The 14,136-nt window shown below is 31.3% G+C and overlaps 1 protein-coding gene across 3 annotated transcripts in view; it reads left to right on the top strand.

Annotated features, from left to right (window-relative positions):
• Positions 1–14,136, top strand: part of Diaph3 (diaphanous related formin 3) — a 475,858-nt gene that overhangs the window by 324,597 nt on the left and 137,125 nt on the right. For all 3 annotated transcript variants that reach the window (XM_048791762.1, XM_048791763.1, XM_015486017.2), the window contains one exon: positions 2,259–2,394. In XM_048791762.1, coding sequence (XP_048647719.1) covers positions 2,259–2,394 — 136 coding nt within the window. The remainder of the gene's footprint in view (positions 1–2,258; positions 2,395–14,136) is intronic.

The raw sequence follows: 14,136 nt of genomic DNA, 5'->3' as shown, positions 1-14,136 counted from the left end.
CTTACCTGTTTCTTCATCACAATACATTCTTCCTAGCCGTTATACATACCCACATGGGACACAAAAGAGCTTTTTTTGATTAACATACACACACTCATTTTTGAACCCATGTTTATTTTCTTTCATGATGCCTTCCCCTACCTTCATAGAATATATTGACTTTATAACTGACATTGTCATAGCTATTAACATATGTGACTGTAATATAAGGCAACATGGTAGAAAACATAGACTGTAGCAAGTTTTCAAATCTTTCTGCCTTTTATTACTTTCATTGCAGTGAGCAAGTACTTAGCATTCTGTGCCAGAATGAATGATATGGAGTCAAATTTGAGCTTTGTAGGGATTGCATATGAAAGCATCTAGTACTACAACTGGTATTTTATAGCTTAATAATAGTAATATATGTCAAGAACTGTAAAGAGTTTACCTACTGGCAAGCTAACAAGTTAAGCTGCCACATTTTTCATGGATGTTGGCAAAAAAAATGCAACACTATGGTCAGAGTTGAAGAATAGATTATTCTACTTGCAACAATAGTAGTAGCAAGAGAGAACAATTTTGTAGGTTCTTGAGCCCATATTACAACAGGGCAATGTAAAGAGGGCCAAGTAACTTTTGAAAAGGTGGTTTGGAATGAAGGTGCTTGATTAGTGTTTTTATCTTTGAGTACTATTCTTACATTTTCCTGCTTAAAAATCTCCAATTGTTCTCTGGTACCCTTGAAAAAAAATCCATCTCCCCTATTTTGTCCTAGAAGATCTTAACTCATCAGGCCTCGGCTTACCTCCATGAACTCATTACCAATATACTTTCCTTCTTTTTCTGTCTTCAACCTCCAAACAACCTTGACATTAACACTTCCTTCTACCTGATTGGTTCTTCCCCCAGATCATAACATAATTAGCTCCATGACATTTGAAACAACAGAGAAAGTGAGGCCTTATCTGACCACCTAATGTAAATCTCCAGGCATTTCATCACATCACTTCTTTTTAAGTATACATCAATTTTTTGCTGTTTATTGTCTGTTTTCTGCTCTGTCACACCAAATATAAACCAACTCTCCTGGTCCCACTCCCCGCCTTGGAAGAACAGTATCATTTGGTCTTAGTGCCTATGTACTGAATGAATGAGTGGGTATGTTGTTCTTTCCCTTTCATTGTTTTGATCAATAATATCTGTCTTCATTTTATGATTTCTAATGAAGAACTTACACTATCTTGGTTAAAAAAGAATGCACAATAGGAGCTGGGATTGTGGTTCAATGGCAAAGCACTTGCCTAGCACGTGAGAGATACTGGGTTTGATCCTCAGCACCACATAAAAATAAATAAATAAATAAATAGAATAAAGGTATAGGTCTATCTGCAACTATAAAATGAAGAAAGAATGCACAATGAAAATAAAGTATCCCCAAATATAATATAAGCCATCGACTTAGAGTATAATTAGCACTTTTTAATACCACTGGTAGTAAACTAATGTGATAGCCTGTTTTGTTTCATTGGCACTTAAATAAATGGCATCTCTATAAGATATGTAATAAGATGCCATGCTGTTTATTAGCACTTAACAAAAATCCATCTTTACCTGCTGATTCCTGCTGATGCCACATGAAATGAATTTCTTGTATAAAATTTAGAAATAAGAAGTTCAGTAACTAATCACATATTGATTGAGAACTTATTTTAATTAGCATGTTGTTATTGGCTTTCATCAAGAGTACCTCTTTCTGAAACACCAAATATTTATTTAGTTATCTTTTTAATACTTCTCCCCTTATGAGAAAATTGAAAAATTATTGATCATAATATAAAGTAGCCATAGATATCAGATCTTTCCTATCATTTCCTTAACCATTTTCCTTATATTAATAACTTACTTAAAGCAGCGAAGGTATGGAAGACACAAATACAGTTGCAAGACACTTTTTAAAATATGTTAGAAAGCTCATTTGATTTGTGAATTAAATGTTCTTATTTTTAGTTTCTGTCTCTCTTCTCCCTTTTAGTTAGTTAATTCCACTTAGATGCAGGTGTTTTAAACATTATGGTGTATTTATAGGCATAAAATATATTTAACACAGGTATATGTGCATACCTTTTAAAAGACTGTTACTAATATAAGAACTAACCATTATTTAAATGATATTCAGTCATGGTTCTACCTTGCATATAATTTCGGATTGATAATTTTCCATTTTCTTTAGAATCACTGGTTAAAATTGATCATTTTTTGAAATTTATTTGTAATAGCAAGCAATAAAGGAGAACATCAGAAAAAGAGAAGCAGAGGAAAAAGAAAAACGTGCCAGAATAGCTAAAGAATTAGCAGAGAAAGAAAGACTTGAACGCCAGCAAAAGAAAAAGCGCTTACTAGAAATGAAGACTGGTGAGTACTATCAAATTTGCTTTTCAAGTTATGTACCCTTAAGATGTATATGGTTTGGACTGGGGATGTAAGTCAGAGGAAGAATACTTGCTAGAATGCAAAGGCCCTAGGTTTGATTCTCAGTACCCTCCCCAACACACACACACACACACACACACACACACACACACACATTTAAATGGGTTACTTTATTAGCATTTCAATGTGTTTGGTGAAAAACTAAAATTTGACTACCTGTTTCTGTAGTTAAATGCTAGAGCAATTGTTTTCTTATGGGTTTTTCTACCTTGACTTTGCTAATAAGTGCTATGTCTTAATGTTGCACATTTGTGATTTAGTCTTCTAGCCTAGTCTCATTTTTTTCACTATTACTCCAGAAACCAATCTGTAATGATGTTTGTCAATAAGTAGCTTTATAATCTTGGAAACTGGCTCTGAAATTCTACAGGACATGTTACCTGGTTTTCTTTAACAAAATATTCCATGAAAGGGAAAAAAGTAATGGATTAAAACATTAAAAGTATGGGTTAGGAGGGCAGCTTAGTGATAGAGCTTTTGCCTTACGTTCCAGAGGCTCTGAATTCAACCAACAGCACCCAAACCAAACAAACAAACAAAAATCCAAGAGACTTTAAGAGGCATAGACAGCATCCATTTGTAGTATGTGGAACTTATATATACCCCAGTCCCATCAGATAACTGTTGAACATAGTAGTCAGAAAATTTTGATTTTTTTTTTGTCTTGTATATGTAATAATATTGTTATCAATATGTTCCAGAGTATCTTTTAGAAACTCATACTGAAATTTCACAGGCAAAAAGACAGAATGTCTGGGATTTAAATCAAAATAGTCTGTAGGGACTGGGAAGTAGGTGATCTCATAGACGAAACAGATTGGTTCTAAATAACTATTGCTAAAGTTTGGTAACGGGTATTTATAGGAAAGATATGTTCACTATACTATTTTTAATACTTTTATAAAATTTCAATCTTTTTTAATAGAAAGTTTTTGGAAAAAATACTTTAATTTTTTTCAGCATTACAGAAACATCTATATATTTTCAAAGCTAAACGATACTACTAATTTAGAAGCAAAATAATTCATTAAGTAAATTGTAGCTATATTTTTAATACCTGAAATTTCTGGCCCTTTTACCTCCATACCACTAAGGATTGCAGAAGGAGTTAATTAAAATCCATCAGCTTCACTGCAGATTCACCAAAGATTACAATTCAGGGCTGCAGATTCACCTAAAGGTTCCCCAGGGGTAGAGAGAGATGTGCTTTGCCTTCTTTCATTTTTACAGGAAGATTTTTATATTTAATTAAGGAAACTGAACAACTTAATGTATTGCACTTTTCTTCTAAGAAAGAAAAATCATTTAAGCATATGTTCTTGTTTACATTTGAAATGAAGAGAATATTCTCAGAAATATCTTAAAAAGTGTTAATAAAAATGGAAATCAAAAGGATTTAGTATTTATATTTAAAATATGCTTGTGGATTAATTGTGAATTACTATCTTGCTGCCTAAGTTATGGAACATTCTATTATTTGAACATTTGCTCCAGGGTTGTTTAAGATTCCTCTACATGAATTACTAGATGGCGAGTTGGCTCCATTGTTAGGATTTTTGCCTAAGGGCCTATGTCATACTTCTCTGGATTTCTCCATTACATGGATTTGGAAAATTGAAATTTTAATGAAATTACCAGTGGAATCTTGATAATATTTAAATTTTATTTTTTTCTCTTGAAGGAAAGCTCCATATTAAAGAATAGGTTTATTTTATGTTTCCAATTTAAAATAATATTTTTCATTATTGAAAACATCCAAAACAGTAAATCAAAAGATCACTATCCCTAATTTCCCTATACAAAGAATCACTTGTTAACATTTTGGTATATTTTTCAGTTTTAAATTCACTGTGTTCCTAGTAAATATGCAGCTTAGTATCTTATGTTAGTTTGCTGAATTTTCTGAATGTTTTGTGTTGTTCTTAGTCTGTATTTTTTTTAATATCTATGTAATTGAATCCATTTGATATGTCATACCCCATCTAATTTAGGTAATTCAGTAATAAAGTCATGAAGTAATCATTTTCGCTTTCTATTGTGATCAGTGTGTTTATGCACACATAATTAGAAAATATATCTCTTCATGAAGATACAGAATAGAAAAGGAAAAATGTTTTAAGATTTGGGATATAAGTTACCCAATTGATGTCCAAAAATGTTGTAATTTCCATAGCTCTCAACATTGGGTTATAATTGTGCCTTGGTTGAGAATTCTCATTTTTTGAGAGTTTTACTAATTTAGAAGATTAAAAGTCCTGTTATTTTATATGAATTCGCATTTACTCGAGTACTAATGTCTTAGGACCTTTTTAAGTACTTACAATTCATTTTTATTTCCTTGTTTGTAATTTGTGCTGTCATAGTTCTTTTCACTTGAGTTACAGATTAGCTCATTATACATCATTCCTTCCCTTAAATACCTTTACCAAATTAAGCTTTTTATTATTATATCTTGACATATAGATAAGTGTTTTATTTTTGTTCTATAATGTTTTCTTGTAGTTTTTGCCTAGGTCATTTTTTCCCCGTTACCTTTATGCTTAGAAAGTAGTGTTTTCAGCAATATCATACCTACTTTAATTTTTTTCTAGTATCCATTATTCATAATATGACTATGCTCAACTTACTTTTAATTCTTCCTTAATCATTCATGTATTTGATATGTAGATTATAGCATCCAAGTTTATGTGTCTGAATTTTATCAAACTTATAATATTTAACCAATAATTATGGTTAATATTTGTTTTATTTTGCTTTGAGATAAATAACTTTATGTTGCTGTTACCTTCCATCCTCAATTTTTAAAATAAATTTGAATATTTATAATTTTTAAAATAGCAAAGAAAGATTCCATTGCATCTTTTGTTTATCATAGAGCTCATTGTATTGGACCTGTGGAATTATTTTATAAAGCTTTTTCTGTACTATCTCTTCACAAATGTGGTCTGCAAATTATCATAGATGGGACTTAAATTATTGAAAAATTCTCACTCGGAGTTTCTCAAATTCTTTACTATCTTGAGTACTTTTTTTTTTTTTTTTTTTTGATACTTCCCAAGATAATATTCTTCGGAGAACAGTCTGGTAATACTAATATACATGAATAATATTAAAATAGAGCCTTAAGTAATAATATGCCTATAAAATAAATATCATATACTGTGTTATATATGATTATTCTTTTGTAATCAAAGTCATTTGAAGCAAGATGCTGAAATTGAAAGCTGTGATTTCGGGAGCTACTTTTGAGATAGTTTGTCTTTTAAAAATATTTGAAAATTTTTTCTTGCAAACTATGGGATTTTAGATTATCTAGCAATATATCACATATTATACATTTTTCTAAAGAAAACGAAATCTCTTCTGCAACACCAATAAGTGATGATTACTCTAAATGGGTTCTTAGTTTTCCTTTAAACATAATACAATAATATGATAGAAGTATTTAGTCTCTTAAAGTGGCTGCCAAAGCCAAATCATATAAGAGTCAAAAATATTAGTTATTTGTGGATATATTGTTCATATCTCAGTAAAAATATGCACTTACATTTTTCTTTCTATGTAATGCATAGGAAATACTTTTTGTCAAATCATGATTTTTTTTAAGTAGTTGAAGGTCTTTGAAATAGAAGTTAATAAAGTAGTATGTCTTTTTAGCACTTAGTTTCTGAAAAAGCCTTGATGTAGAATATCAGTTTTTTCATTTTTAATTGTACCTTGAGTTTTACACTTGTCCTGAGATTTGACAAGCATCCTCAAATAAAGACACAATAGTTTCTAATAGAAATACAAGTTATGTGTTCTATGACTTTATTGGTACAGGAAAGAAATTTAATACCTACATTACTTTTTGTTGTTTCTTTTATTCATCAAAAAATTATTTTTTTATAAATGTCAGAATTTTAGTGATAAGTAAATAAGTAAGGCCCTTGCTGTAATGAAGGCTAAAATTGAAGGAGTCAGACAACTAATATAATTTGGGAAAATAATTTATGTGAAGTATAATAAGGCAGGATAATGATGGAGATTGGCAGGATCGGTGTAGTGACAAAATTTGGTCTTAGTAGTACTAAGAAAATAGTAAAATATACCAAACTTCCTAATTCAAAATACTGGTTAATAAGAATCCTCAGAAATTGACAGGATTCATAACCAGTGTATTTATTTTTGGGTAAGCAGGTTCAGGCTTATATGCTGTAATACCTTTGCTGGTGTAGTGTGCTTTTAAAATATCTTATTGGGAGATCAGCTGAAAATTCACTATGTAATTTTTCTTTGTAGGGGTTGTGTTTTAGTACAGGACAAAGTAATGCTCAATTATTTGTAGAAATCTTCAACTTGGCTTTCCCAATATTAAAAAAAAAAAAATGTAGAAGGGCAAATTACTGAATATACACCAGTGTTTTGTTACCAGGAACTTTGTGTTTTATATTATTTTTGTATATAGGATATACCTGAATGATAGGAAGAGAAAAATCCCTATATAACTCTGCCATAAACCCACAGGGAGTTTCCTTCTATATATTTTCATGAGTTTAGTATTTTCCTTATGCAAATTAAAGCTAAATTTTTTTCACATATTTACAAATTCTTGTATCTCTTCCTGAGTTAGTAGCATAAATTAAATCCCTGCTCTTTCTTATCCTTCATAAATCATCACTTGCTTTTGTCAAGAGAATAGGCAACTATTTTTTGTTATCACCATCATCTCAGAATGTGATTTTTGTTAATAGAATGTAAATAAAGATCAAGTAGTGAGCTAAATTTTCCCCCAAAAGAAAAATAATGCATTAAAAATCCTTTTGAGCAGTAAAACTGAAATAACACAGCATCTTATATCCTTTTGTAGTGTTAAAAAAGTCTTTTTAAATTTTATTTTATTTTATTTTTCTTTTAAAACAATGATCTTGAGGCTAGTGGGGGTAGCCCAGTGGCAAAGTACTTGCCTATCATGTGCAAAGGCCCCCAGGGTTCAAACCTCAGCAATACAAAAAAAGATTTTAAAAAATGACAAAAGAAAAATAGCAATCCTGGAGTTCTTTTAAATACATACAGTTTGGGTTATTTCTGTTGAATAATTTGGTATTTATTACATTGAATAAGCAATTACATTTTGTAAATCAGAACATAAATTTTGAATAAATTGTCTGAAGTTGATATTTAAATTTGAGTTATTTTAACTGTGAAAATATCTAAAGCATCAAACTAGATACTAGTAAGCAAAGATGCTAGTATTTATTTTTTTTTTATTTATTTGACGTATTCAACTATCCTTATGTATAAACATTTTTATAAAGACAAATGAGAATAATGTGATTATATACACTTTTTTCCAAACTCCATTTCTGTTTCTTAATCATGGAAGCAAACAGGGCGTTTGATAATAGAATTCATCTATTATGCTTTAAGACTTCCTGAGTATGTAAGTTGATTCACATAAATTTTAAATAGCATATCAGAATGGCCTTGAAATGGACTCAGTGTTGTGTAATTATGTTTTGTGGGGGAAGTAAATAAGAGCTTATTTAATGGAGCAATAAAAACTATACGAGCAGCTCCTATATTTTAGTCTTTAGGTTACAATTTGTCTATTATTTATTAGACTTAAATGTCTCATTTTGTGCAACTTCAGTCTATTAAATAAAGAGATAATTAGCTTTTAGAAATCCGTTGTTTAGCCACATGGCCAAAACTGCTCCTTTGTTTTCCATTCTGCAATTTAGAATAACTAAGCAATTAGGCATCCATTTGAGAGGAAATGCATATTACATAAATACTACTTGGGAATGTCTCTGCCAATCTCAACAGATACACAATTAATGTGTGTACTTGCTTTCATAAAGGCCTTGACAATTACCCTGTCCTCTACAGATATCATAAAACTTACATTATTTCCCATAATTGCACATATTCTAGTTTGGTGCAATAGTGCTTTCAATTTTCTAGTGTTATTGGCAATTGATGCATATAAATAGGGCAATGGTTTTAATATTTTCTTTTTGTAGTAGGGTTGAACAAATTAAATTGCATTGGCTTGGATGTATTTCTCTTTTCTTTCCTCCATCTTTTATAATTCAGCAATAATAATAATAGTAATAATGATGATAATAACTATTACTAATATCTATCAATCACATGTTATTTGCCAGCCTCTCTATATATTTATTATTGTACATAATGCTTATAAATGCTTATAACAAACTTAATGAGACTTTTTATCAAAACATTTAACTTCCTTGCACATAATCAGGGAGTTAGCAATCAGTATTGTAGGACTAAACTCTTCTGACTAAAGGTCATTTTTTTTTTTTTTTAGTTGTAGATAGACACAATACCTTTATTCTGTTTATTTTTATGTGGTGCTGAGGATTGAACCCAATGCCTCACAAGATGATAGGTTAAGCACTGCACCACTGAACTACATCCACAGCCCTTAAAGGTCAACTTTTTATCTATCATGGTCTTATTACATTATCACTGATGATTTAACTGTAGTGCAACATAAAGGAGCCAAGAAATTATTAGTAACTAGTAATTGACACTAGACCGTACTTGTGTAAGGAGGTTGCAAACTATCTTTTCCCTGGAAATCTTGGGTGAGAGGTTCAACTGTCTCTTTTGTACCATAAGAAGTGGCTTTAAGCCAGGTGGTCTCTCCCTTTGTGTTTGGAGGTTTTAAGAGATTGCCAAAATTAAGGATTCTTCCCTACTCCAGTTCAAATTCAATTTGATTCTTCTGATTGTACAAAGATGTGTTTATCTTTATGCCTCCAACTGACTAGAAGGATAACATCAACAACATGCCTCCCCACTTTTGGGAGAATTTCTTCAATGGTATCAGCATTTGTGGGTCTAACAGAGTTACCAGGCCTCAGCAGTTCTGAGGATATGGAAATGTCTCCAGTGCTTTTAATGTCTGACCAGGAAAAGAAGTAAAGGAACCAGATCATTTGCAGTATAGTAAGTTTAGCAAACAACACAGTTAAGAACAGGTATCCTGATACACCCTGTTCATCTCCTCCAACTCTACCATGTCACAAGTTTTCCCTTTGGATGTTGTTAAGACTTTGAAGTCATAGTCTACAAGAAAGTTTTTGCAAGGGTTTAATAGCTATATAAACTATCATTTATGTGCATAAATCTTGGGTTGTGGTTCAGTGGTAGAGCTCTTGCCTCACATGTGTGAGGCACTTGGTTCAATTCTCAGCACCACATATAAATAAATGAATAAAATGAAGGTCTATCAACAACTAAAAATTAAAAAAAAAAACGAAACTTAGAGTCCAACCTTTGTGTACAGTAACATATATATCTTCCTTGTGTTGCAGGCTTCTTCAGCACAACATATCTTGAAATAGTGACTTTCTTTTTCCTCTTTAACAAAGAGTAACACAGCTGCAGGGGCAGTTATTTGTTAAACATCTTTCTGGCACATTTTTATATTCCTTTGTTTACTGCTCATTTCAAAATGGTCTTTTCATTGCTTGTCTTGTAAATGTTGTATAATAACTGTATGCCAAGTCAAAAGTGGACTCTGGTTTTGTTTTGTTTTTGTTTTGAAATAAAAGATAAAGTGCCCATTATGATCAACTTCATTTGGTGCACGACATCTTAAATGTTTATGGTGTAGCATGGATTACTTCTCAGAATTTTATCAAAGAAATATTTATATTAACATCACTTATTCATAGCTTTCTATTATCAAACACAGATTTAACCTGATATATTATCAGGCAAAAAAACATACCAGTCAATTATTTTGATTTTATCACAATATGGAGAACTCTAAAACTTTGATAATATTGTTTATGTAATGGCAGACTCGATCACAGTGGCATCTTCTTTCTTTGCAACTTCAAAGCTCCTTAACTTGTATACTGCCATTATTTACATTTGTGTACTTTGCAATGCAGTGGATTGTTGTCACGATCATCTCATTACATTAGATTACCAATCCTGAATGGAACTATTATTTGGATTTGGTGCAAAGTTATGTATTTTTTTTAATATCAGAGAGTAAATTGGTATCACCTAATTTTCAGAGTTAACTATAATTTTCCCCACTTTAAAGAAATAGCCTATTTATATTATTTAAATCACACCTCTTAAACATTAAATAAGTTTCTGTTTTACCATTTGCCTTAAGATGCAGAGAGGTCCCGTTATTTGAGCTCCATAGATAGACTTTTGAACCTGGATGTCACCTTTATAGATGTCTAGTCTTTAACTTTCAAAAAAGAAAGTATGTATTACAGTTGAAACATAAGTGAAATTTATACCATCCATAATGCCTTATACTTACTGGTGCCAGTCAAAAAACTAAAGCAACCAATCCAACAAAGTTTTAGCAACCACAACAAAAAGGATTGCTTTTGCTGTCTTTGCAACTTAATGCAGGAAGTCATTCATAGCCCCTTTTGCAATTTAGAAGTAGAAAATGCATTGAAGACAAAGTTTTAAGGTGACATTAGTGTCCAAACTTATTTGCTGTCAGACCTGATCTGGACTGATAAGAGATCCCCTGGAATGTGAATACTCATGCTATGGACACAAGTTTAATTCCATGTTGCACTGAGCATGTTACAGTTTTACATCATATATATATATATATATACACCTGATTTACTTTGCTTCACTTCCTCACAGTCTGAAAAATTCTGAATTTTAAAACACATTGGACCACAGAGATTGTGGATAAGAGACTGAATTTGTGCTTCTCAGTGACTTAGTGACTTCTGTTTCTTTTGAGTTTTTTGTACTATCTATTTTACCTCAGGCACAAATCATTACTAATTCTCTGAATTTATTTCTTGTGTTTTTTTCTTCTTCATTTATATCATAAAAACCTTTTTCTTAATTCTTAACTACTGAATACTGTAAAATGTGGTTTAGTTGAATTCTTACTTTCTTTATACTGTCTTCTCTGAATATTTGTACTCAATATTAAACAATTCACTTCTCATTAGCCATTATTGTCTTGCCATATAACTTATGTATAGAATACTCGCTTTTCTTCATTTTATGTGTTTTAATCTCATAGAATTACATCATTTACACATTCTTTATCTCCTAAGACCCTACACAGTGTGTACTCACAGTAGATACCACAGAAGGAAGACACCCAGTAAGATCTATCAAACAACGGGTTAACACTTAACTGGTCAAAAAAATTATTTCATTTTTTGTTCAGTTTAGCATTTTGCTATTTATGTGAGAAGTTAAGATATAGATCAAACTACAGGAAGAGTCAAGCTGGGCTGCACTGGTGTTTATAAATAGTTTCATGTGTAAAAATAGCCATGCCTATTACATATTACCTATGGCTGCCTTTGTGCAGAGGTGAGTACTTGTAATACAAATCATATATCCTACAAAGCTTAAAATACTTGCTAACTGGCTCTTTACAGAAAAAGTTTCCTGATTCTTCATACAGATCAATAATCCATAGACTCTATTCTTTTATTTCTAAGACATAGAATGAAAAAAACTGTTCTATTTTTTTTTTCTTATCTTCCTCTGTCAAAAAGCATGCATTTGCAAAGTGGCCAATTTGTACTGAACAATAAGGAATTAATCATTAGCTGACTAAAAACTCAATCTGTAAGCTTATTTCTGACCATAGGGAATTATCTGATTTTTAGATTCCGTTAGCTTGAAATGGAAAGTTGTGCAGTTGAACTTTTGAAATGCTCACAAATGTCTGGGCTGCTGATGGTTTCAGTAACCAATCTAGCACAACCATTGTGCTTTTATCTTTTTATTCCAGCTCATGTTCCATAGTATTTCTCTACTATTGTTTGTATATCTTTTCAGATGAAAATATCAATGTGTCATAAGGTCAGAGGTGGATTCAGGCTTTTATTTATTTTTATTTAATTTTTTATTAATAGGCTGTCTTTTTTCTCTCCCTATTTTGGTCATTCTGACATTCAATTTTTAAAGATGAAGGAAATCCAGTCACTGGTGCCAGAATTGGTCATGAAGGTTGTTCAAAGCCTAAAGTCATTATCTCAAAGAAGCTAAAAGAACCGAATAGTATTTGGCTTTTGATGATGAATAAATATACCCCAGGCTGGACTGGGAAAATTAGCAAAGAAATTGAATATTTATATGTTACTTGTAAATGGCATAAGTAGGCATTAGTGTTTAGATGAAATTAGACATTATTTTGTAATAGAATTTTAAAATATTGCTTCCTGAATGACTTCCTTCCTCAGATATCCAGGGTTCTTCACGAAAATTAGAAGCAACTTAATATTAACAGAGTTAACATTGAGGGCAGCTTTAACACAGGCTAGAATGCCCCCAAGGCAGGAAGAATATGACAGACTAGCATTAGTAACCGAAAATAGATGGCTGACTCTTTTTGGAACAAGCAATTCTTGGGAGACCATTGCTTGATTAGAGTGAATTGTCACCATAGAACTTCCAATAATAATTATCACTAATGGGTAAAACTAACAGTAATTTTAGTTCAATATAATCCTGAAATTTTTTAAAAACTATTAGTGCTATTCACACAGGAACTCTTGAAAAGTAGAAGTATTTTTGTCATATCAGTGCAGAACCAGAATTTCCATCACTAATGTTTGAGACTGTTGTGTGGAGGATCGCTGCTGTAGGAAGCTGCATATTCCCCTCCAGAGTCATTCCAAGTCTTATTCTCTGTCTGGCAATTCTTTGGAAGAGTCTAAATGTATAACAGTTTTTCTTTTTAACTTAACTAGAAAGTTAAAGTGTTAGAAAGTCAAGAGAATTGTTTGCTTAGGGAACAAAAAACATTATTTTGATTCAAAGGCCAAGAACTAAGAAAAAGGCAGTCTTTCTACCGTATTTCAGATATATTTTAGAAGTATTGATCCTCATAGTGCTGAATTTCAATTATGATTTCACGTTTCCAGTGCATGTTCTCAATGCTAATTAAATTGTGCTTTCTGCTGGATTTACATGTGAGTAAAAGTAATTCATTTAACATTTGTCCTCTATTATTTATTTTAATGTTTATTGTGCACCAATATTGCTCTCTCAAAAGTGCCTTTTGTTAGTAGCCATTCATCATTTCTTGAATGCATAGTATATTTTCATTAGATAAATATTAAATAAGCCTATTAAATATATATAACACATTATCTTATCATTTTGTTATGACTCTGTTGATTACATTCTATGTTTTTAGCTTTGGTAGATGAGAATATCATTTATGATAATTGGAAATACCTTTATCTTTGAGAAGGGGCCCTAATTCTTCCTGCTCATTGAATGCTAAAGGAACTTGGTCTAATGAATCATGGAGTTTGGTTACACTATGTTATCATATCACCACATGAAGGTACATAACATTGCAATCTGAGAAAGTGTTGTTTCCTAAATCATGGTATCTGCTGATATTGAGCATAGTATTTCTTAACACTAAATTTGGAGGCATTTTAGGGAGTTTAAGAAGTGTTCTTCATGAGAAAATCCAAATGATATCAAACTGTATTCAGAACTTCAGAATATAGCTTGGCAGGGAGTGTTGCTTTCAAATTTTTACTGACCTCTTGGAAAACATTCCCATTTTGCATTTGATATCATCCCATTCCTAAAGTAATGCACTGAGACGTAATAAAAATAGAATAGTAACTCAGCCATCATTCACCAAGTCTAAAAGAAAAATATTTTTAA

This window comes from Marmota marmota, unplaced genomic scaffold (genome assembly GCF_001458135.2).
Source record: "Marmota marmota marmota unplaced genomic scaffold, marMar, whole genome shotgun sequence".
NCBI lineage: Eukaryota > Metazoa > Chordata > Mammalia > Rodentia > Sciuridae > Marmota > Marmota marmota.
This window is presented reverse-complemented; position numbering and strand designations above follow the sequence as displayed.